At 39.0% G+C, this 26,256-nt stretch overlaps 1 protein-coding gene across 4 annotated transcripts in view; it reads right to left on the bottom strand.

The window, feature by feature from the left end:
- Window positions 1–26,256, bottom strand: part of LOC134531206 (muscle-specific protein 300 kDa) — a 602,384-nt gene that overhangs the window by 285,405 nt on the left and 290,723 nt on the right. For all 4 annotated transcript variants that reach the window (XM_063366862.1, XM_063366865.1, XM_063366863.1 and 1 more), the window contains exons 43-50: window positions 25,826–26,105; window positions 24,322–24,499; window positions 21,561–21,756; window positions 15,963–16,037; window positions 11,656–11,808; window positions 9,785–10,152; window positions 6,799–7,075; window positions 6,379–6,543 (exon numbers count right to left, since the gene is read on the bottom strand). In XM_063366862.1, coding sequence (XP_063222932.1) covers window positions 6,379–6,543; window positions 6,799–7,075; window positions 9,785–10,152; window positions 11,656–11,808; window positions 15,963–16,037; window positions 21,561–21,756; window positions 24,322–24,499; window positions 25,826–26,105 — 1,692 coding nt within the window. The remainder of the gene's footprint in view (window positions 1–6,378; window positions 6,544–6,798; window positions 7,076–9,784; window positions 10,153–11,655; window positions 11,809–15,962; window positions 16,038–21,560; window positions 21,757–24,321; window positions 24,500–25,825; window positions 26,106–26,256) is intronic.

The raw sequence follows: 26,256 nt of genomic DNA, 5'->3' as shown, positions 1-26,256 counted from the left end.
AAAAAATAAAAACAACATAATTTCCAAAAAATTTTAACCATTAGCACGAATGCCAACATTTGCCATTATTCTTATCAACATTCGCTAATGTTTGTAAAACACTTAAAACAATATTCAAGGATTTTGTACAATGATAATCTTTTGTGTATTTTTTTTGTTATTACAGTTAACAACTGGTTATTTTTTATTTTGCACCACCATTTGAAGCTCCAATGAAATTAATTTTCCATGTTTTGATTTTTTTACCATTAAACCATTTGGTAACTGAACAATAATAATGAAGACTTCAATGTTTTTCTTTATGCCTGATTTGCTACGACATAAGCCTGTGCAAAGCTTCAATTAACTAAATCACTCAAAGCTCATTTTAATATTTGATTTGACTTCTCCAAGAAATTTGCTATTTGTTGACACCGTCTCATCCAAAAAAGGAAATATAAAATGCTATCCGGTAATATTCCTCTGGAGTGTCAGCTGGTTTGTTGCACCTTAGCATTTCACAACCTACAACACGGGGCTGCACAACTGCTAAACTAAATTCTCTACAGACATCTGAAGCCTTTTTAATATTGTGTGGAAACATTCCTCAGCATTTTGGCGTATGTTTTCCAGTGAAGTGAGGCCTTCAGACTCATTGCATAGTTTACTGCAAGTCTGAGATCCAAATTTACAGTTTGAAGGTACTTGCTGAGTGGTAATGTAATTTCAAAAACAGACTCTATTACGTACAAGGCAATAGAAAATAACAATTGCATATCGCACATGCAAGCATCCTCGCATCTGTAGCTGTCTTTCTGTCGCTCCATAACCCTGCAATCACGTCCAGAGCTGCCAACATAGGCTCAAGCAATTCAATAAAGGAGCGAAGAGGATCATGTCGTTCAACCCAACGAGTAGGACACATTCTTTTCAGTTTCTGTGCCCTAGGCATCTCTTGCATTTCATTGATTTCGTCTTGAAGTACATTCTGCCTTTTTTGGGAACTTAAAAACGTTCCATGCAGTTTCTTATTTGTGGTAAGTTGCAACCTTGAGACAGTGCAAGGTTGGACGATTGCGAAGAACAATGAACATACTGGGCTTTCTTGTGTTTTTGCTGGGCTCTGGCGTCGAGGAGAGGAGATCCTCTCATCCCTGGTCATCATGGAACTCGTTGTTTGGATCTGGATGCCTCGACAGGACGACAGCTCGTCAGCCAGCTGGTTCTCTCTTCCTGGTACATACTCGACGGAAAAGGAGAATCCCGTGAGCATCCTGGCCCAACAAACTTAGACTTTCGGCCCTGTGCTGAGTCGAGCCAGCGCAAGTACTGGCTGTCAGTACGTAGGGTGAACGTGCGGCCCTCGAGGTGGTGGCGGTATCTCTGGATGGCCCAGACCACTGCGAGGCATTCTTGCTCGTTCACGTGGTACCGTCTTTCGGCCGGGCCGAACTTGGCGCTGGCATACTCAACAACCAGCTTCCGCCCTTCGTCGTTGACCTGGTAGAGGACTGCGCCCATCCCGTCCGGACTGGCGTCAGTTTGGATGAAGAGGACAGTCTGGCTGAAGGCGCGACAAGATGTGACAGTGACGAAACAAGGACTTGACTTGATGGAGGGCATCGTCCGTGGCGGCTGTCAACCGGAACTTGGTCTTGGGTGACAGAAGGCTTGTCATCGGAGCTGTGACCGTTGAGAAGTGTGGGATGAATGCCCGTAGCCAGTTCAGTAGTCCCATCAGTTTCTGGAGCTGTTTTCTGGTGTGTGGCGCTGGCATCTTCTCAATCAGCTCCAGTTGCACAGGTCTCGATCGGCATCCCTCAGCTGTCACGACATGCCCCAGGTACTCTATCTCCTCCGCCCTGATGTGACATTTCTGGGGTGCACATTTGAGTCCGTGCCTGGCCAGCCGCTCGAGGACCAAAGCCAAGTGGTGGGCGTGGTCCTCCCATGTACGGGACCAGATGATGACATCATCGAGGTAAGCAGTGGCGAACTTGCCAATATAGCCGTCTAAGATGCGCACCATCATGGTCTGAAAGGTAGCGGGGGCCTCCATGAGTCCAAACGGCATGGCACAGAATTGGAACAGCCGACCGTCAGGCGCTGTAAACGCGGTCTTGGGACGGTCAGCGGGGCTCACTGGCACCTGCCAGTATCCGGATTTCAGATCAATGGAGATAAAGATCTTCACATCTCCCAGCCCGGCCAGAGCATCAGTAATGTTTATCAGCGGAGGCGCGGCTGGGATCGTAAGGTGGTTCACAGGCTTAAAATTCACGCAAAAGCGCAGTGTTCCATCCTTCTTTGATGCCATTACTATTCGTGAGTTGTAGGGAGAGGTGCTGGGTTCAATGACCCCGTTGCGCAGCATCTCACTTATCTGTCTCTGAATAGTGTCCTACTTGCGGGGCCCAAACCCAAACACCTTCTCATAAGGTGGCTTGTGGGGCACCATCGGACTCCTGTGTTCAGTAACAGGGGTGCGCCACAATCGGTCAGCTGCAGCGAAGACCTGGGACTGGCCCTCCAGCACACGGTTGATGAGATCAGCATACTCACTCGGCACATTGTGCCGAAGATCGTTCAGGCGGGTGACAGTTGTAGGAAGGAGGCTGAGGGCGGTGCACACCGTAGACTGTCCAGCGTCCGCACGTACCGAGATGGAGTCGCCCGGCACGGACCTCTACGGTCGCGTCCACCCGCTCGAGCCATGGAGCCCCCAAGATGAGTTCTTCCCGCAGGTCGGGCACCACTAGGGCCTCGGTGTGACTGACATGGTCCCTGCCGTCATCGTGCTTGCGCTCCTGGTGGCCGGCCGCACCACTCCTGGGCAGGGTGTTACCTCGGTACTGGGGTAGGAGTGGCTCGCAGCAGTGTCCACCAGCGCCAGCAGGTCCTGCTCGTTCGCACGGACGGGGATCCGGAGCAGCCCCGGTCCTTCTGGCCCCAAGCGGCCGAGTCGGGGCAGCTCTCTCTCCACGTCGGCCACTGCTGTCAGGGTTGTCAGGGTCACGATACTAGCGGGGGAGCTGGCCCGTTGCGGTGTTGTCGGCCAGCCTCGCTAGCGTCAGGTGGACGGGACGGCTCGGCTGGTAGGAGAATCGTGGATTGTGGCCCAGCTTCTTGCCTACCCGCTTAGGCGTTTCCCGCCAACGTTATACCAGTTCCGCTCGTCTTTTTTCTTGGGCGGCCTTGACTGGGCTCTCCTGGTGCAAGTGATGTGTCTCGGTGGGGCAGTATAGGTAGTGGGGGGGTCGCTCGTCGCAGACACCTTGTCCGCGCATCTCCACCCCGCGTGGGTGCCACCGACTCCGCCCAAACGGGTATTGTGGTGCAGCGAAGCGTTGCTGTGGTCCGCTCGCAATGACGGGCGTATCGGCGGTGGCGGCGGCCATGAGTACGGCACTACAGCCATGGCGTCCTCTGGCGGGGCAGAAGAAAGTCCAGGGTTTAACATCTGTCTTGCGTGTTGCCGCGGTGGCAGCATGGGCGCGGCCCGCAGGTGTTGCAAGTCCTGCTCCACTTCCCGCGCGACCGACAGGAAGGCTTCGAGACTTCTTCCCGCCGTGGACCTCAATAAGGGGCGAATTTCGGGGAACAGGAGCTCTACGATGATGGGCAGCACTCAGCTCAAGTCGTCACCTGATGCTAGATGTTGGTGCAGTCGCAATTTGTTATATATGAACTGCTCTACTCCTTCCCCGTCACTCTGTGGTTGGCAAAATAATGTCCTTTAGCACTGTGTGTGCGTGCGCGCATCGTCGAAATGCAGCACTAAGTGCGCCGCGAACTCATCCTAGTATCTTGATAGTCCCCTGCCATAGTCCACCATGCTTCGGCGCGACCCCGCAGTTGAGCGCTCGTCCGCGGTGCCCATTTGTCGGGGGGGCACGGAATAGCGCGCAAGTCTGTCCTGGCATGTCCCTAGAAACACCCGCTGATCTTCGTGTTCCAGTCCACTGAACTCCGGTAGCGCGACAGACGCACTCGCATACCGGACTGTCTGTGTCTTTTGCCCCATCTGTTCGGCCTTTATGCTTGCCTCGCAGTTAAGACACAGAAAAAGTCCGTCGCGAAAATTTGCGAATTCACTGGTCGTTGTGCACTTGCGGTGATTCACTGTGGCACAGCTGTGACAGTGCGCTATCTCCCCCTGTTGTCCCTGACAGTACGGCGCCACGCACGTCACCTTGGTGCTGTCACTCGCGCCGACACTTCCGCTTCCGGTTGTCGCTTTCAGGTCCTCTGCGCACCGGGCGTCCGATTTGTTATCGACCGCGCCTGGTCCTTCTGTGCATTGAAAAAAGTCAATTAGGTTATTAATCATCCTGTTACTGTCCTGTTTGTCCATGGTCGCGGCTGTCCGACCCGGTCGACAGTCGGGAAAAACGTCGGTGGCGAGGCGTGGGTAAACAGGGGGACCGCGTCCCCTTACCCAATGTCTGGTGTCTCGTATCCGCACGCACACTGTGATATATGTGAAAATTTTACTGTATGTATTGAGTTATGTGTATTAATTTTAGTTAATGTATTAGCTACTTGGGCTGTCGGGCAAGCGAAGCCTGGGGGGATGTTGTCAAGATAACTGAGTGTGTACAGAGTAAACAGTTTATCTGCGGGAGCCTGAGGTCACGGGACAACAGGAAATGTACCATGAACCAGTAGCGAAACTTTGGTAAATAACACACAGCCTCTTGGCCTGGAAGTACAAAAATGTGAGCAACCATGTTTAAAGGACCAGGGCAGGAACTGACCTCCTGGTCACGAGGTTGTTACAGTGTGACCCCCGGGTCACAGGGTTGAGACAGAGGAGGAGAAAAGGCAGATGAAGCTATCAGGGTAGAGAGAGTCTTTCGTAGAAGCTAGAGGAGAACTGTCATAAAGTAGGGACCAAGCAGGGTCCGAGCGCTTGGCAAGAAGCGCGATGATTAGTTAAGAGTCTTCAGAATACTGGAAGCAGTTAAGGTAGATACTTCGCAACCGCCATGGCTTGGTGCCATTAGTAATCTTAATAATGAATTAAGAAGTTTATGATTATTGTAAAATAACACCGATGTAGAGTTTAATAAAAGGACAACATAGTAATAAAAGTGTAAAGATATTGCTTGAAACTTCACTCGCTTACCCGCAACATCGCTGCCTAATAGAAATCCTCGCCACTCAAATACAACAACACTGCCTCGCGGTTGACGCGCCTGTTTTATCGCGAAGATACCGAAAATGCTCCCGTGGCCGTAAGAAGCAGTCACGCGATACTATCGGCGTGTCGGCGTGTCGGTGGCGTGAAGCTTATCTCTGCTGAGTTTACTCGGCGAGCCGGGAGGAAACTTTATCTTTGTGCGACGCCGCGTATCAGTTGCGCTCGCCAACTTCCCGTCTCCGCTCCGCACCTGTCCCTACGCAAGTCGCGGTATCAGATGAAATGGCGGATTTCACGACTGCAAATTTCGCGTTTTCGAAGCCACACAAGTTGGGCGCCAAATGACGACACCTGGCTCTCTGACCCCTGTTGCGAGTGATTCCCTGTCGTCACGAGAGCGCCGGCCAGCCTAACACTCAGGGAGTGAACGGGTTCTCACCTTGTGGCTTACAACAGGGGGCCAGGACAACAGCGACCCTCTAGCTGTCGGCCGCTCGAGACGCCATTTAGTTCTGTCTATGTCGTTAAGGCACTGGCTGCTAAACGGCGAACCACTCACGAGTCGCTAGTGGCGAAGTGCAGAGCAGCGCTCAGACACATCCGTTGCGGATAAGAGGCGAGTTAAGACTGCCTCCCACGCACCGGCGCATGGCTAGCGGGAAGAAGGGGAGGGGGACGCACGAGTTGCATGAGAGACAGTATGCGGTCCGGGTCCGATTACACTGTTATTTATCACACCAGCCGCCGCGCTCAGGTGCGCTCACCCCTCAGGCCGCACTCAAACACTTTGTTACACTCATGCCCGGACCACATGGCTATGGGCAACAGCGGGCCTAGGGAGCAGGATAGATACGACAGCTGTCGTCAGCACATAGTTTTTGAATTACTTGTAACTACATTAAGATTATAGTTCAAAAAAGCACAAGTAACTAAAGCATTGCAGAACAACAACTATGTGTGCTATTATGTTAAATATTCACTGAAAATACTTTTTATTTCTAGCTTATTATAAAATAATCAACGTGGGTTGATTTTAGACATGTGTGATTGTAGGTGGACAATCAAGGTACACAAACTCTTTAATACAGATTTGATTAATGAACACACATATCATTTGCAAATACGATAGAAGACCCGAGCAGAACTCCTGGCCAAGTATGCCTTGTCAATGCTGCATCAGTACTTTGTGCTGATTGAAGTGGTATTTGTCGGGTCACAGTGTCACGGAGAGCAAGCAGTGTGCTAAGGCAAGTTACCCTGAGGCGCTCCAGGTTGGTGTGCAGAGACAGTCTCTCCAGTTCCGTGTCTCCCCACAGCAGCACTGTGTTGTGCGTGGCTTCCAGCCACTCCTGGGTCTCCATCACCGCCTTGCTGTATTGCTGGTGGTCGTTCACTATCGCCTCGTACCGCTCCACAAAGTTCTGCAACACAGCAACCACTTGCCTTCACATATCTCCGCATGCTCATTACACAGCTGCCACACACTTACCGGAAACTCAAGAAGCATTTCCTTCTCGGCAGTTCATTTCCAAATTAGACACCGGCTACATTATTTTCAAACTTTCACAGCACTAATACTGTAATTAATTTCTTACAGTAATATCAAACAAAAGCCAACACTCACTAACAGAAATAAAAATAATTTTTTATAATGCATGCAGTGTCCCGCCACGCACCTGAGCCCTCTTGAGAATGCCTGCGTGCTGCTCAGTCAGAAGCTGCAGCTGCCGGTCTATCTCCCGATTGCTCTCGGGCAGGCTCTCCGTCTTGTCGCGCAAGCTCACGATGTCCTGCTGGTGAGCCACGGCGTCGTGCAGCAGCGCGCGGTACGTCTGCAGCTGTGCCCTCTTCTCGTCCAGGGTGGCCTTCAGCTCCAGCTCTGCCGGCAACTGGGACTCCACCTCGCCCAGCCAGCGCCGCAGCTTCTTGCTGCACTCCTCGAAGCCACTCCACCTGCCGCGCAACCACCTCCGTCACGTCGTCTCTTTGGCGAGTTGGCTACTCCATAATATCACCAATTTCATTAGGAGCACCACAGGAAATGTCAAACAACAAATTTAATTACTAAAATAAAAACTTATTGAAAATTTAATGTTCGTTTATTGATCAAAAATAAAAACCTAGAAAATTTTACAAAAAAAATTTGTATTTTTTTTACTTCCAGCTCAACTGCTAAATTAATTTATAGTTAAATTTTTCTATGGCAATCTAACAGTATAACAATACATTCTTAGCTTCAATGCTTTTAATAATGAATGGTAAATTGTATTAGCAAAAACAAGTAATTTTTTCCAGTAGCTTTGTAAAATTAAGAAAGTAAGGTTCAATCTATTACTCTCTTTCACCTGTGTTCACCTGAAATTTAAGTTATGAATAAAAATTTGTCAAATGCAATCAATACTCACATTAATACCTTATATATTAGACATTTTGTGCAGATTTTGACCATTGAACTCTGTGAACTTCAACCTTTTTAAAACTATGGGCCAATTGTTTTCCTCAGTTTAAGAGTTGCAGGCGGCACTATATCATACACATAATAAACCTTACAATGTGTGTGTGTTTTTAACAAGCATTTTCGTAGCGTTATTTTGCAAGATGAGAAAAATAACATAAATTGAATACTTAAATTTATATAAAACATGTATTAATATAGATATTTACTTAAGATCTGCCAACAAATTTTACAAGATCATTTAAAACATTTAAAAATGGTGGTATGAAACTCTAATAGACTTAAATAAAATTATATAAGTTTATTTTTAAATATTAATTCACTTAAGAAGACAAAAGAATTAAAAAAAATAAAGTGTTTAAATTTATTCAATTTTTAAAAATAACCTTTCTTCCTTGAATAATTATTATAGTGATATTGGCTTTACGCCAGATAAAGCAATTCAAAGTGAATTTTCCATATAGACATGTCCGCTGATTCTTTAGTTTTGGCTTCAGATTTTTCAGGGTTGAGAAATACCAGCTGTTCACAGGGGCAAGTGCTGCCAGAGAGTGATGATATGAACAGAGCATGTTTATTCTTCCTACGCACATTAGAAGTAAGGTGTGAATATCTACATTCCTCAATTTATCTTTCAAATGTGTATTACTATGTATTTCAATCAACTCCAAATGCATAGTACTGGATGCATTCTTGACAAAAAGACTTAATGAAATAAAAAATATTTTAAAACATATTTTTGTTGATGTTGAAAGTTTATCTTCATTATAGCTTTTACAATAGGATATAATTGGGAAGCAAGCAAAGTCTCCTATTCGAATATAATTTTCCCAATATTTATCATAAACTGTCTTTACTTAGTCAAAGATGTCAGGTGCCAAATTATTCTTCCAAGAAACAGTTGTAAAATCAAGTCATTAAGATGCATATAAGTATGTTTAAGTTAAATGACGTCAGCCAATCATTCATTCAGGATAGTTTAACTAGTAAGAGAGCATTAATACATGAATAAGTAAAGAAAAAGGCTTCTCTTTAATTTTGACAAAAACGTACTTATCCGACCACTTTTATTTAAAAACCCTTATCTTTGTCAGCAATTTACATTTTATACTTATACTCACAATCGCTGTAAAACTAGCAGAACACACATACAAAATTTAAAAAACTGATAAACCGCACCTGAAAAGGACGCAACGGGCACTGGAGTGTGAGGACTGATTGTATTTAGTTCTGGTACGAACTAACATAAAACTGTTGTCTGCACAAGTGGATCAATTACAATTTACCTCAGCAAGTATTTAGTTTTTGGCATATCTAAAGTCAGGAGGCTCTCAAGATGCAACTTTGTTGCTGAAATTCATGGAGTATTAGTTTCACTATAGGTTTTAAAATGAAGTTTCATTTTAACATTATGGGCTTATTTACATTTACTTCTGTGATTACTATCTTGACAATAAGTTACCAAGAAATAGGTATGTCTATTAATGATTACAGGGCAGTTACTTAAGTGCTATATTTATAACACGTACATTGCCTCATACTTCTTGAAGTTGTGATACAATATGTGGTCATTAATACTTTTATCTCTGAGCAGCACAAAATAGTCTAGTGGGCCACTGGTTGAAGACCACTGATTTAAATGTTTAACCGAATAACATCTGTCGCTCAGAATAGTTACCTAGTAATTATAAGTTTTTTTTGCTCAGAAGATAACATTTGCCGAAACAATACAAACAATTTCGAGAAAGAGAGCTATAGCCGCAGAGAAAAACACAACTGTTCTCAAGCAGCATGGCTACTGTCATACAGTGTCAAGGTTGCCAGCAACAGCAACAGAATGAAGCTGAGTACAGTGAGAGTTCAACCATTGCACGGCACAGTTCCTTTGTTCGCATGGAAGCAATCTCATTTGTCTTGAGGACCATGCATTCACTTGCGATATAGTAAATCATATCTTCAGGATCATTCACACACTAGTCACTATAGCAGTCCCGCATCCCACAGCCTGAATTGTGTGCACGGCACATCCCTCGTCCTTCACAATGTTCACAATGTTGCAACCCATTCACACCCAGTCCTGTACGTGACTATATCTCATAAAACCAAAAAAAAAACATGACTAGTCACAATGGTGCACCCTAAAGTAATCTATCAATGATCAGGATGCACCAAAAACTCAAAGTTAACCTAGTTGAGAGTGTTTGTACCTGGAGAGCTTGGCCTGCAACTGGCGCTGCAAGCTGGAGGCGGCGTCGAACAGGCCTTCGAGAGCCTGCTGCAGCTCCTGCAGCTGTTGCCGCACCGCCTCGCGGCCCTCGGTGGCCGTGGACGGGTACAGCTTCTCACCCAGCTCGACGGTGGCGTTGAGCAGTTGGGACGCGCTCGCCTGCTCCGACAGCAGCCCCTGCAGCGCCGCGCTGCACCGCAGCAAGTCCGGCCGAGCTCCGCTGCCGCTCTCCGCGCGCCACTTGTCGAACCTCGCCTGCGCCTCCGCCAGCCACGAGCAGCACTGCTCGTACCTTGCCAGGTAGGCCTCGTGGTCTGCCACCGCCTGCTCGCACTTCTTCACTATGTCCTGCAACCACAGCCCCGGTCGGCCTGCTGCTCACCAGCACCTTCGCAAACACTTGTCACATGACTCAATAAGGCTGGTACTGGGGAGCGCACATCACCACTGGCAATGTTGCAGAGTATTACTTCCTCTCACGTCTCCATGATCAGCAAGTCAGACTACTAATTAATCAAAACGTGATTTACACGGGCACTTTTCACTCAGTTTAGTATCAATTATCATCTCTACGACGCCTCCTCTACTGGAAGGTCCTTTCTCAGGAAGGAGGTGACGAGGGGTTGAGATCCTGGTCCAGCAGGTGGGACTTGGCCACTGAAGGTTACTGCAGCAGCGTCCTGCCTCAGAGAATTGGTGTATTGAAGTGCTACTTATATTTTCCTCCAGCCTGTTATAGTTTCTCTATGTGTTCATTTTACGTAAGGACAAGGAATTGAGACAAAAGATTAACTTGACGCCGAGGGATGGAAAAATTAAATACAAGAAGGAAGGGGGGGAGGAGGAGGGGTGAATTGGGTGACTGATGCCTCTACTGTCTCTCCAGCAGATGGAGAGACCGCATGGCGACATAGTGTCGTGTTGTTTACATTCCAATAAGCAGAGACACAGTACACAAAGACTTCACTTGTGCTCAGAATTTTACTGAAGACAAATATATGGTGTGACCATAACTCGAGGGCAATCCTTACCGTTTTTTACAGGATTTCAATTATCTGGGCATCGATAGGTCCCAATTAACACAGATATTCAGGAGTTTTCTGTATTTTATTTGTAAGTACGTTAAAATAACTCCTTTTTAAAAATAAAGTAATACCACTACTCTTGACTTCAAATTTTATTTACTTATTTTATACATTGTAATATGCAAATTAACACTCATGAGTCATGATGAGATTTATTTGAATTAATAAAATCTCCATAATCTTTAACATTGAATTCACTCAACTTTTTTTGTCATAATTGAGCATTTAACATTATTAAAAAAAAATTAGTTGATTTAATTAACTGTTACATCTGTAGTTACGTATGGTTATCCATAGCAGCGCCAAGAGAAGCCAAGGGCCAGGAGACAAATAACTATGTTGAGCCCAACCCCATTGATAAATGTACAACTGTTCCTACCCCACAATTTACAAAAATAAAACTTATGACTGGAAATATTACTGTGGTCATTACAGAAAACATTATCTGCATTATGGCATACCTTTTATGGTTTCCAATTAATTCTGTTAGTACAAGAATTGTAACTGTTGTACCAATATCAAAGGAATCTTAAGCACTTGAAAAAATCTCAAAACTGAACCAGGTCTCCCTAATGCCTGGGCTTTAGGGATTATGACCCTTACCTTATTGACGGCCCAGCAATCCAGTACCGCATCAATTATGATTTGACATAAGTACCCATTGAAGCATTGTGGTAAAGATTCCACAATACAACACTTGTTTATAAAAACATTATTGCTAAATACCAAATTTTAATTCAGAGCACTGTTATTTTTTGTTATCTACCTTGGCTGTAGACTGTATAGATTGGAATCTTGAGGTTATTTGCTGAACGTTCACGGAGATCCTAGTTTCACCGCTGATTTGTACAAGCTCTGAAGAATCGTCACTCATTTTGTCGAATTCAGCTTCGTTTTGCCGTAAACTGAGTATCAAAGACTGTTTAAACAGAAAAAAAAATAATGAAATTATTTTAAATATTCTAGAATGCAAACCTTTATGATTTGATTAAATATTTCATAAAAATATTTTTGTTTCAGTTGATTTAAAATTTATAACTCTATAATTTTTCAAAATTTAATATTATATCTGATGTGATTTACTAACCACAACAATACAAAAAGTTATAGAAGAATATACTATATAAGTACATAACATTGGAGTTTGTTATTAACAATACACTCACATAGTATATCTGATTCATTATAAATATAGCACTCAAAATCTACACACCTTAAAACTGTTAACTGAATCAACCACTTTTCATGCACCCAACGATATAGAAAAAATAGATAAATTATAAACTAACAATGAATTAAAACTTTGCATACAATGTATCTTTTAAAAAATTGCAACCAAAATGATAAAAGCAGGATTAGAAAAAAAATATTTTAGAAAATATAATAAATATAAAGTTGAAAAAGAATAGAACCAAGTAAAAAGTAAAAACAATGAATATTAGTTGAAATTATAACACTGTCTAGTGAATTCACTATAAATAATAAGTATCACCTATAAAAGTTGCCCAGAATCTTAGCTTTCATTTATTAAACCAAGCAGAGAGAAAACAATCAAATAGTGTTAACAACTACTGTGAGTTTTTGACTGCAGCAGTTATTATACCAGGAACATAAATCTGTAATCAGAAAGATGCTGTAGATGTTTCCTTTCTACAGTCAAATTGTCAGAACTACAAGATTACTAGTACACATATATAACAGAGGGAGAAAATTCAGTCTAAATGTAAATAAACTTAATTCACAAAAAATTAAAAGCAACCAAGAACTTTGTTTCAATATTATTTTACTAAATAGAGATAGGCCAATAATCGAAAACTCAAACTGAGTCGAACGAGTAGCTTCAGCTAGACTCTGATATGAAGTTTATTTTATTCAGTTCATTGTACTCAACCAAATGAAAACTGGACAGCCTTATTTTTCAAACTCGATACACATTTGACATGTGCAACAAGCATAAAATCATGTACCGATATTTTGCAGACACTTTAAATTGAAGTCTCATTATTATGTTCTTACTATATACATTTCCATACAATTTACCCAGTTTTCTTAAAGCGTAGTTTATTTTAAATGATTATACTACCTGAAAAAAAAAGTATATTCCACTAGTATTTATGTCTAAAAAAACTAGAAAGTTACACCAATTAGAATGAAAGACCAGCACTACTACATATATTTGTAACATGGCAAGAAAAGTTCAAAAACAAAATATTTTAATGTTTGTGATGTACATTTTTTACTAAAGTGTCAATCGAACGTATGCATGTTCAGCACGTGGAGCAAAACTGAAAGTGATACTCCTAGTACTTGTATCTATCTTCCTATCTTTGATCATCCATTCAAAATGTGAGATTGCTTTATTTTTTGCTTGTAAAAGAGGCATTATGCATTTTGCCTCTATTTTATTACCTTATTTTTAAATACATGATGTAACATTTGAAAAAGCTTAAGTAATGTAATTTTTGATGTGGAAAAAAAAATTATTGTTAGCCAGTAAATTGCAGAAGAAAATGGAAAATTAATACCGTAGTTAAAGCTTTCTCTCAGTTATATTTAAAGTTTTTGATTTGGTTATTTTACAAAACAAGAGATTTCAGTGCTATTTTTTTATTAGGCAATCTGTTTATTAAAAATAGATAGCATATTACTGAATAAATATGATACTAAAATCTTTCATGATACTAATTTCTCCAAACAAGTATCATTTTGACTTATGAAGAACTTTTTCAATATAATGATTTGTAATAAGCGTACAAACATTTTGGGACACTTAAAATAATTCTGTTGAATATGTCTATGTTTGAAAATGTTATAATGTAGAAATGAGTAACTAATAACACTGGTAAGATTAAAAATTGTAAACTCATACCAATCTTATTTATTTAATTGTGGTACATACATCAGGCTAAAAAGTTACTTTCATTAAATTTAATATTTACAAGTTTATGTATTTGTTATTAGGCTTTAGTTTTGATTGAAAATGCTGGTTAGTTTCATAATTTTAATTGCATTATATGGTGTTTTGACAAGCTTTTCGGTGTTATATCAGTTTTATCACAATTCACCACATAATATTGTCCCTATTTATAGTTTATATCTAGATATTAACATGTTGATTGACTAGTGTTCAAAGATGTCTATCATTTTATTCAAATTAGTGAAAACATTACAAACATTAAAATATAACATGGTCTAACACAGAATAAAGTAAAACCCTTTTAAGATCATGTCCCCTTAACTAAATTCCCTGCATACATTCATGAACTATAGCAATTGACCAATAAATACATAATATTGTTACGAACGTTAGCAAGGCCACGTCACGCGCAGGTGCCGCTGTAACATGAGATGTGCCGTGCACACCTGGGTCGCCGCTTTATCTCCCTCCAGCCCTCCGCACTCCCCGCACGCCTGCCTTTGACACGTAACTGACACCGGACAGCTGGTAGTTGCGCGAGCCGCTGACACGTGTTTTCCAGAGATTTCTGCCGTCGGGACGGCTCGCGATGACGCGACAGGCCTCGACCGCTTTCGTGAGTTCTGGAATTGCGCTGGGGCCTATATATATGCCTGAGGACGCCAGTCTGAGTGAGTTCGGAGTGTTCAGTCGGGAGTTCTCCCGCGGCGGAGCTTCCGGGGCGATAGTGCCACGGGTGCGGCAGAGTGGCGAAGTCCTTGGACGAAGGTTCCAGGGCAGGGAGTGAGTGAGTTCAGTGGAGTCGGGAGTTTTCCAGCGGCGGAGTTTCCGGGCGATAGAGTCGCGGGCGCGAGCGAAGTTGCGAGCGAGGCGTCGAGCGGATCCTCGGCGAAGGGGGAAGTGCGTCGGCGGCGGCGGAGTGCGGCGACGGAGTCCCGCGGCGGAGACCCACGAGGGGTGCTGCGGCTAGAGTTGCGCCAGAGGTGCGGCCCAGCGAGGTGTGTGGAACGAGTGACTGGGGAATAGACCTTTCTTAAAGTGTAATTAATTATTTGCCATTTTAGAAGATTTTTGTAAGTGACATAAGTAGTGGCAATAAATAAAACTGTGTAGTGTAATAAAATTTTTAAATTGGGCTATCCTTACGAACCTGCTGTAAATCGTAACAATATTTTACCCTTTTATTAATTTTTCCCTGTTTATAAGTTTACGTTTTTATTTACCTTGAGAAACTTTTAAACAGGGTTTTACTGTACCTATCATATTCTTAAATAAGGCAGAAAAATGAAGTATAAAAATCAAATGTAAATAAAATGTGTTTCATTAATTAGTGCAACTCATACTCTAATTTAAAAATTTACCATAATATAACCAGTATTTGTCAGTTTTCGCAAGTATTATTCATTCTTCTCTTTATATTGTAGCATGATCCATTCTAATATTCTTAATTTTAGTACACCTTGAAATTGAGTACCTATAAATTTTGAAAGCTTGTGTAATTGTGTTCTTTTGTTAGAGCACATAATAACAATTGTGTCTTATAAAATTTTTTCGAGTACTCCAGATATTGTTTTACTATTAGCCAAAATTTGAGTAAAAAAAGTCACAAAGGCTGAACAATTTGTGTAGTATATTCACCAGTGATATTATTGGTTATAATTGAACAATTTTAAGACATTAGCCTACTGTAAATATGTTCACATTCCTTTGTCTGTGTTAATTTTTGCAACACAAATCATGATTTTAATTTATTGTACCTGTAATAAGCAAAGTTTTAAGCTTACTAAATATGTCAACATAATTTAGTTTAAATTATATCTGCTAGAAACAAAGGCATGCCCTGTGCATTGGTTCAGGAGCCATCATGCTTCCAAATGGAATCTGTATTTTAATGATTAAAAAGAATACTTTTAGCTCATTAATTATTAACTATTTCTTAAATGTGGTAAAATATCATAGTAAGATAAAAATAAGTTATATTAACTACCACAAAAAAAAAAGTGATAAAAACTGAATTTTCATCCCTCTCATGTCTATGAAAACAAAATAACAAGAATGAAAATGAAAAAATTAAAATGACATAGCTATGAGTGCAGTCAAAGAGCACAAAAAAAAATGCAGAATGCTATAACAACAGTTTTATAAGGATATCTTACTTGTTCGAGATGGTCTGCTAGGGTAACAATTTCCTTCACATCCCTATTTCTGGATTCAATAATTTTTATCAGATCCTAAGGGAACAAGCCACAACATTAAAACAACACTGTGAATACCACGACAAACACACACACATTGGCCTGCTCTACCATGCTGAAACTGAAACTGAAGGTTTAGCATGCTTTCCCACTACAGGGTACACTGTGCATCTAGTTATGCATAAACCCAGGGTTCCAGGAGAGAGATTCGTACTTAACATTACACTACAACTAAAGGAATCTATGTGTTTCAAATACATTGTGCCCAGACTGGAACACATACTCAAACATCAATCACTAATTTACGTTATAAGGTCGTGTATCTAAAATCTATATAAACTCAGTTGCACAGTTCTTACTAAACATGGGAGAAGCCAACATGCATTCTTGATATTACACAAAATAATGGACTGTGAAGTATTTTATGTTATTAACTGAGGAAGTAAAACTGTATAGTAATAATACACTTAAAATTTTAAACAGAGGTTCAACTATGTAAGCTTGTATTTCCTGGTTGCAATTAGATAAAACATTGTGCATACATAACATTTAAATATCCCAATATGTGCATATTTAGTATTCAATGTTCTAAATGCACACTGAAGCTTCAGTTTCAACATGGTGTCTTGAACAAGTAAGCAATTGTTATTTACTTGCATTTGGTAAAAAAAAAAAAAAGTGTAGGCTATGTACAGTCTTCATTTCATTGGTGTCTGAGTCTTCACACTAATTAATGGTCAGTATCAAATGACAAATCAAACTGCCACACACTTACATTAACATTTTTAAAAATAAATTTGTGAACTCTGGGGGTAAAATGTAAAAAAAGTAACTGTCAATCAATTGGACAGTATACAAAATTTTAAAAATATAAGTGATCTAATTTATGTTATTAACATACAGCAAATAATGTGATGTAAATAAATTATCTGTGGGATTACTGATTTTTCAATGCAAAAAGCCAAGCAGGACCATGGAATGTTTTGTATACTATACACATGAAATATTAGAAGCAATTATATAGAAATGTGAGTAAAATAGTTTTGTGTGTTTAATTTAAATAAATTTTTTCACCTTAGAACTACTTAGTTCAGAAAAGAATTACCATGTGTTATCGCATAATCATTGCACAATTTATGCTAAAATCAAGTTTGAAAAGAAGGGGTGCAAATTTATGTGAAAAAAGCATTTTTTGTTTGGTGAAGTTCTTCATAAAAACAAAACCTATTCATGGAAAGTATGTTTATTTAAAAGTAGAGTATAAAGAAACACGCTGAACAATTAAATTTAAATTAATAAGTCATGCAACAAAAACATTTTGTTCAACTTTAAATACCGTATTTACTCGCATATAGGTCGCGGCAATTTTACCAGATTTGATGGGGAAAAAATGAAGTGCGGACTATAAGTGAAGAAAAAATTTTTGTTTTTGAGTAATTTTTTTTGCAATACAGTGGAATCCCACCAATGCGACCTCCCTCTGATGCGTCCATTCCGTTTATACGACAGTTTTTTGAGAAACCGTGAAAATTTTGAGCAGAGAAAGACGAAAATTTGAGTAAAATCGACTGAAAAACCAGTCTGTTACACTTTGTTGGGCACTATGTGTTCACGTTTATCTTGGCGAGGGCTGTACTGTAAGCAGGCAGGCATACAAAACACTGCTAAAAATAGATACCACCCCTCTAGACTGTCCACGCGGCAATGTCTAGCCGAGCTCGGTGCGTCCACTCGCACGAAAAGCCGTCTCAGCTGTCATGTTATCTTACCCGCCCACACGAAAAGCCACTGTGGTGTAGTAGCTTCTGCGAGACCATAAGAAACTCCTCCGGCCAGGCTGGCGGTAGCGGCGGCTTGACGCCATACGTGACGTGACGCTTACCTCTCCCATCCCCTGCTAATTCTTCAAGGCTCATCCCTCCCAGATCCACAAACCATGTAAAAACACCCTCCCCCCTTTTCCAACTAACATTTCAACACATTCCCTCCCTTATTTCAACCTTCTGCGTGAGAAACTGACAGCATCCTCCCCTCCCACACCGCGTGCGACAAAAGCCAGGTTGTATAGTCCATTCTCTGTAAAATAAATATTCTTATGGGCTTATACGACTGTCCTTCGCCGTTAATAAATACTTTATAAGTATAAGTTATTATGATACAATTTGTTTATTAGTCACACAGCAGTTTCTGCTAAAAAATCACCAATACCTCGAATTTTATTGAATAGAAAAATTTAACAGGGCCGTAAATATATTTATTTTACTGCATAGTTACTTTTCCATTTGCATTCGAACGTGTTTTTTTCTTTTTTTTACGCTGTGAAGGGTCGTGGAAAAGATAATTGCTTGAGCTGTCAAAATAAACATCGCTGACGGCAGGGCGGGAGCGCATCCTGTCGGTCTGTCGCTGTGATTATCTACTCCAAAAACATGTCACAGCATTTCAGGATAGCATTGTTCTTATATCTTTCGTTTATAGCCGAATGTTTTCTACCTGATCCACACAAGTTCCTTCGCCACGTTTTGAACAAAAATAACAACCAGCCGGCTAGCATAGCCGAACTCACGTGATGTGAATTCACTTAGCGTGAGTATTTATCGGAACCCATAACGAAAATCGCTGTAGATATAAAAAATCATAACAGGCCTTTTTTTATTCGTAATTAAATTTACTAGATTCACCTTATTTTACAGAACCTGCTACTTTATATATTAATACAGAAAATTTTCATGAAATGCAAATTACTGTGAAATCCAATTCAATCCATTTCACGAAAACCGTGAATCTTTATTTTAAAATGCTGAGTTACAAAATTAATAATTAAATGAACTCTATATATATATATATATATATATAATGGCAGCCAGGTAAACTATATTTTAGTTCAGCAATATTATAAAACCAATTTCTGCTGACTTCTTCAGGAATGCAAAGCCAATACCGTGTTTTCTCGTATAATCGTCGCACATTTTATTCTTTAATAAAGTTTGAAAAGTAGGGGTGCGACGATTATGTGGAAAAAATAAATTTTTGTTAGGTAAAGTCATTCAAAAACAAAACCCGTTCATGGAAAGTACGTTTAACTAAAAAATAGGTGGAGTATAAAAGAGCACGCCAAACAATTTATATTAATAATTCCTTAAACAAAAACCTTTCTTCAACTTTAAATAGAAAAACCAAAACTCTAACGCCAACACAAGCCACTTGAATCTGACGTGAACTAACGTGTTTGTAGTACACACTTGACACGAAAGAATGCAGGCTATCAAATGTAGTTAACTCAGCACCTGAGAGAGAGCGCGCGTTGCATCCAATCGGCGAGATATCGATATTCGACTACGTGCGCACGCTCTATACGGGAAGCAACATAACCAAACATAAATGATGCGCTGGCTACATTTTTGTAAGCGGTACGCCGCGGTAACGCAGACAATCAGATAAAGGAAATACGGTTTAAAAAGTCTTTAAAAGAAAATTTACACGTCAGACAACTTTGTATTTCTGTTAATTAAATAAATAAGGGGTAATCACCAAAATTTAATCTTAGATTATAGCTACACCGCGGCGATGCAGACGATCAGATAAAGGAAATAACGTTTAAAAACGTCTTTATAAGAAAATTTACACGTCAAACTTCGTGTTTTTCCGTTAATTTATTAAGTAAGTGGTAATGACCGAATAAATATTAGATTTCTACTTTAAAATACATCGTTTTATACGGAAAAGATACCTACACAAAGCACTCGGCATCTACTAGCGGGACCAAAAACATCATGCGACGTTTACGCGAGAGTTTTTTTAATCCCAATGTTGACAGCCTAAAATATGGTTGCGACGATTACGCGCGTTCGACCATTATACAATAAATCAGGGTATTTATTTTTTTAAAATGTATTTTTTGAGACGCTACATCCATTTTTTCATAGTTACATACCGCAAAGTAAGCTACTACTGTGTCGCATGATTTTATATTGGTTGTGACTACCGATTTATATGCTGCTGAAACTATGGCATGAACTTTTCTTTTAATGGCCATTGCAATGGAGTGGTGTTGTAGTCCATAGTTGTGGACATGTATTTATTTTTTCCCACTTCTGGTGCGTGTGACAAAATGAATACAAACAAACATAAATACAAATTGCATTTTGTTTTCAATTTTGAAATGACATAGGTGCTGTGTTTTGAATTGTTCACACGTTTCTTCCATTACTGTTTAGTGGGAAAAAAAATTTGAATATGTTGCATGTTCAAAACATCAGTTATTGTTCATTTTTTGATTATGAAGTCCCATTATAACATCAAAAGAAGGGTATTTATATCACACAAATGACTGAACCTCAACAGTGAACGTAGGTATATGAAAAACTCACTGTATGCTATGTCATATTTTCGTAAGCTAACGAATATTTGTTATTTTGAAGTGTTTGTATTCGAGGTTGAATCGAATACGAATAGTTTATTATTTGGAATCATATTCGAAAATTTGAATATTCGCACGGGCTTCTTAAAGGTGTTATCTTATACACTGACATTGTGGGCTGTTTTACAGAGTTGTATTTATTCTTACCAGCATTCTGGGATATTTTATCTATTTTTAAATACTTGACTGATTTTCCACCCCCTTAAACTGTGGATAGATAATAACACAGATGATGTTAGTTATGTCTGCAATCAAATGTGTTAATTAGGGTCTTTCTTGAATTAATTTTCTGCAACAAGTTCATGTTACTAGAAAAAACATAATTATTTTTTTATATTTTGGGAAATATTAATTCAAATCAGTTAAGAAAAAATTTATCAATTCCAAAAAATTTTCTTATTACTGGCCTGCACAGCCAAACTTAAAACTCATCAAATTTAACTGATTAATACAACCCAAAAAATCACCATTTTTTCCCCCTTTCGTGGAACAATGTGTAACAAGTAACAACAAAAATGGAGCATTTCCAAGGGTATAACTATTATACCTTACATAGTTACCATTTTTACAGGTATGCAAAAGACAATCATTAATGTTACTATAAAGTGTGTGAAAAGTGAGTGCCTCTCATATAGCTATTAATAAAATTAAAATCTTTTATATTAATTTTATATATTCAGTGACACATGCACATACAGAACAATTTACAAAAATCTACCTGATGAACAATGAAAGATAATTAAAAAATTTAGTGTGTGAATCGTCCATTAAGAATTCAATAAAGGTAATAAATGGGCAGCTCCTTAAATTTAAACACTCAACCATCTCTCAAAATTAATAAAAAAATTTTGTATTTACTTTCCACTGCTAATTTTATTTTTCTCTCATATTCCCAGAATTATGTCTACCTGACTACAGACAATGATTTTAACACTAAAGCTCGTAAACACAGCTATTGGTGAAGCCTGGTGCAGAAGAACTTTTTTATATTTTTTATAGTTTATAACCATTTCCTTTATAAGTTTCTTTTCAATGTAAGTTGAAATAATGAGTTGGTGTGTTGCAGAAGTGAATGAGAGAGTTAGGAGCGAGTGCAGGTGTGGCAGCACGCAAGGAGCTCAGGAGCGGCCGAGGTCTACCTGGTACTTCTCTCGCTGCTCCTGCTTCTCCTCCAGGGTGGAGCGGGGGGCGTAGCTCTTGAGAGCCGCCTCCGCCTCGGACAGCCACGACAGCAGCCGGTCGAACGAGCCCTCGTACTCCGACCACTGCTGCAGCCGCTCCTCCAGGCCGTGCTGCGCCTCCTTCAGGCTCGCCACGAACTTCTCAAACTCGAACCTGCGGCAGTCAACATTCACAACCTTCAACAACACCCGTAACTCACACTACTGCCAGTTTTATACTACCCAGCTTCATAACATTACAATTATTATTTTGTATATGATCATAAATAATAATACTTTTTAATTGTAAATTACTATTTACTAACTTTTCTAAAGATGTAAAATAGTGTCTTTCTAACAGTATTATTTCAGTTGTATACATTTTGAAAGAAAACATTTCAATTCTACTCACAAATAATTAATTCACATGAGAAATTATTGTTAAAAAAGGATTTCTTTAATTATGTATTATGGTCAGACAAAACACAAAATTTTTAATATTAATGACATAAAAAATAATTGCAAAAATGGTTAAAAAAAAATGATGGCATATTTCATTTACAATTTATTAAAAGAATTTAATATTATCAGATTAATTACAACAAGAAAATGTATTAAAAAATTCTTATTTGAATTTTTCTTTTAAAAGTAATTTTTTTTATACATTCTGTAAATTTTTGATTACATTATAAAGTTGTGTCTAAAATTTTTGTGCTCATTGGGTATATCTGGCAATAGAGCACACTGAAAAATGGACAGTGAAAATAGCAGATATTGTGCATTGGAAAGAGAGAGAAAATTCCCATTAAAATGCACACTGCAATCTAAGGATGAGAGAGGCTAGATTTCCCGTGCTCACGTAGCATTGGTTCTGACTGAACCCCGACAATGCTTGATCCATGAGCACCCTGCTGGTACATAATGGGTCAAAGCTCACCATATTCTGGAGATCATGCCGTCCCAAACATCTGTGCAATACAGCATAGCACACAACCTATAACTTTACCATTATCTTCCTTTCCATTATGAATAATTGCAAGTGTTGTGATGGCGGTATAGATCCAGCTCATTAATATACTGAGAAAAACTACCAGATAACCAAATTATGCTAACTTGGGGAACTTATATTGAAAGTATTATTACTATATTTATTAGGGTTGTGTGGCTTCTGATACTATTAAAAAAAAAAAATGAAAATAAACACAATATTGTTGAAGAACATTAAAAAAAAATTAAAATTCTTCATTAAGATTTATTACTAAATTAAAATAATTTTCAGGATTTTAAAAAGTATTTATTATAGAATATGAAATAAAAAATATTTAGGCAAATGTAATCTGAATTACAATACATAATTTTTGCTAGGTTTACTTGGTAAACCTATTAAACACCCGTAGAAAAACATTTTATTTGAAAATTGCAAAGTATATAAATAGCATTATTATTAACTATGTAAGTTTTTCAGATGAATTTTTAAAAATTATGAAATTAAAAAGACTAAAATGAAAAGTAAACATTATTTCACATTTTTAAGTTATTTTGAGCTGTGAGTTGTCTTATTTTTAATAAACCTTTTTATTATCTATCTTACAATCAATGTGGCTTCATGTTTCATAATGAGTATTACATTCAAAATTATCTCATAATCGAGACTGACTTATAGTGTTATATTTAAAGACCCTTTTTTTTATTCCAAATATGTCTTGCATTTAAAGTTGTTTGATATTTTAAGTTTACACACATAGGGGATCATTTTACTTTCAATTTCATCTTAAATTAGAGATCTTCTTATGTTTGTAGTCATCTTACTTTCAGTAGTGTCTTACATCTGACATTGTCTTTTATCTTATAATTGAGATTGTATTATGATGAAGGTCATATAATGTTCAAAGTTTTTATCTGACTTTACATTTGGTTATTTTATATTCTAGGACAAACATTTGAGGTCATCTTTACAACTGAATGACTATGTTTATTATTATAATATTGAAATTTATAGACTGAAAATTCAGATTTTGCATTTAAAAAAATAATAGACTCTAAACTAATACAATAATTTTGTATGAAACAACTGAAATTTTTCTAGGCACTCAAATATGTATTCATTTAAATGAAGAATTTTTGTTTCGCTGACTTATTAAAACTATTTGAAATGAATGTGTTGAATATTTCGGGGTTGATTGTAATACTAATATTTATATAATCCCAGTATTTGGATATTTACCAAATTATAGTATTAAATAAGTAACATTTGAACATGTAATTCATATAAAAAATTGTACTAAGATAATGGGCACAAAATAATTACCTACTTGTGTTTTCAACAACAAAAAAAACTTTATAGAGTGAAAGGTAGTAAAAAGGGTGATAGATTTGTCAATGTACAATATAACAGACTTCCGATTTAGCAAATTACATCATCGACTCAAAAAAAAATGTACAGGAAGGTTTTGGTGTTAAGAACTCAAACCATTCGTGTTGAATTGAAAAAAAATTACAGTCCATAATCATTGCTCACAAAATTAGTGAATATATATAATTAGGGTAGCAAAATGCTTTTCCATGGTAGTTCTGAAAAAGTTGGGATTTGCATGTAATTCTTGCTGAGGAAAAAATTTGAACTTGATCTGACCGTGGTATAAAAACTGACATTTCAATGGAGCCTCCGCTGCAAGGAATCAAAAAAGTGATATCCTTGTGTTTACTGTAAAGAAAAAAGCTTGATGGCCGGGCCACCCACCTCAGGTTGGCCAGGTCCCGCTCCATGGCTTCTCTGGCACGGGCCGGCAGTCTGTCCATCTTGTTGGCCACGTGGCTGCCGAGGCTGTCGAGACGCGCCGTCCCCTCGTCCACGCTGTCGTGGATCTCCAGCACCTTCGACAGGCGGGCCTGCAGCGCCGGCTTGTTGCCGCTGTAGTCTGCGCACGCCACGACAGGCTCCGCTCGCAACCACACACTACCTCCCCAGCTGGTGTCAATATTCAAATATTCGGGAATAATTTCATATCTAAATCCACATTTCACGTTAGATTTTTTTTTTGTTTTTGTTACCAACAGATAGGCCTACATAAAGTAAGACTCAGTTGTAAAAATTAAATGTACTGAAGGAAAAAAAAACTTACAAGTATGCGGCTAAGATGATTGAAATATTTATATTAGGTAGTTTTCTGCAACATTATCCACCCATTGTTTTTATATTTAATAAATAATAGGTTATTATGATTCAACAATTTTAATAATACTTTATTTTAAATATATAATCAGTAAAATCAATAAAACTAATTTCAAACCTAAAATTTTAAGTTACTAGTTTCTTTTTTCTCTCTTGATTTTAGATTTCTTATTATGGTTCCATGTACATTCCTCTCTTTTTCATTTTATTGATTTTGGATCAATTATTTTCTTTAACTTACGTGAAGTGTGGAAGAAGAAAGTTTCATGTATGATAGTTAGCATTTGATCCAATAATATTTGATATTCATGAATATTATTATGATATTCAAAAAAAAAAGTAATCACTGAAGGCTAGTTCCGGTTAAGATAACACTCACTTAGTCTACAATTAGTACCACGCAATTCCTCACTGCAGGGTATCAAAACTTTCATTTTGTAGAAGCATGGTTGTTCATTTCAACAGCAAGATGGAGCCAAACAGGTTAAAAAATCAAGAGAATAAAGAAAAGAAAAAGCCATGCTTTATCGCGTGGATCATGTAGGATTTTCCGGGAATGAGTTCAGGAAACCAAAATCAGGATGCCAAGAACTGAATAAAATAAAATCCAAACTAATTTTGTCCAGAATGTAAAACTGGACTTTTAAATAAATTATGTAGGTACCTATTTTTAAATCAACTCTTACTTTAAAAAAAAATCTTATTTAAATGTACATAATTTTAAAAACTAAGATTTTATACAATACAGTAAAATATTCTTAAAAGAAAAGCTCACTTACAAAAATTTCCTGCATAATACGTTGAAAATACTTAGCACATTACCTATTAATACATACAACTTCAAACTTTCTAAAAGAATTTCCTTATTAATAAATACCTTGGAAAACTGCTCAACAGGGATTTACAGCGTTAGTGAAAAATATTTTCAGAAGGAATTGAATAAACCTAAAAATTGACCTTTTAGACTTAAAAATCCAATGCTTTGCATTTTACACAAAAATGCCCTTATTCCAAAAAATAATGTCCAAAGACAAGTGCTCAGTGACACAGGATGAGGCGCGGCAACACGCACCCGAGTAGCCGGCCAGCCGGTCCCACAGCTGCTTCTGGAAGTCCTGATGGGACTTCTGGAGGTCGTGGAACTGCTGGAAGGCGTCCAGGGCCTCCTCCAGCTGCGTGATGAACACCAGCAGGTTGTTCACCAGCCGCTCGTAGCGCTGGTTGATGGAGGCGACAGTATCCTGCACCTCGCGGCCCGCCGCCTCGTTGCCGGTCGACCGCACCAGCGCCTCAGCCTTCTCCGTCACTGCCTCCATGATGCGCTTGTGGGATATCACTTCCTGCAGGGTGGTCTGCACACGCATACACGACAAGCTATATCCACTATCCACCGAGGTGCCAGCACCCAGCCACCTACAACCAACCAACCCATGGTTTTATTTTTAACATATTTTCATTTTTAAAACAGGAGATTTCAGTGTTATTGGTTTATTTTTATAGATC

Source organism: Bacillus rossius, chromosome 3, assembly GCF_032445375.1.
Source record: "Bacillus rossius redtenbacheri isolate Brsri chromosome 3, Brsri_v3, whole genome shotgun sequence".
NCBI classification, from domain to species: domain Eukaryota; kingdom Metazoa; phylum Arthropoda; class Insecta; order Phasmatodea; family Bacillidae; genus Bacillus; species Bacillus rossius.
The sequence above is the reverse complement of the archived record's forward strand: the minus strand, read 5'-3'. Positions and strand labels throughout refer to the sequence as shown.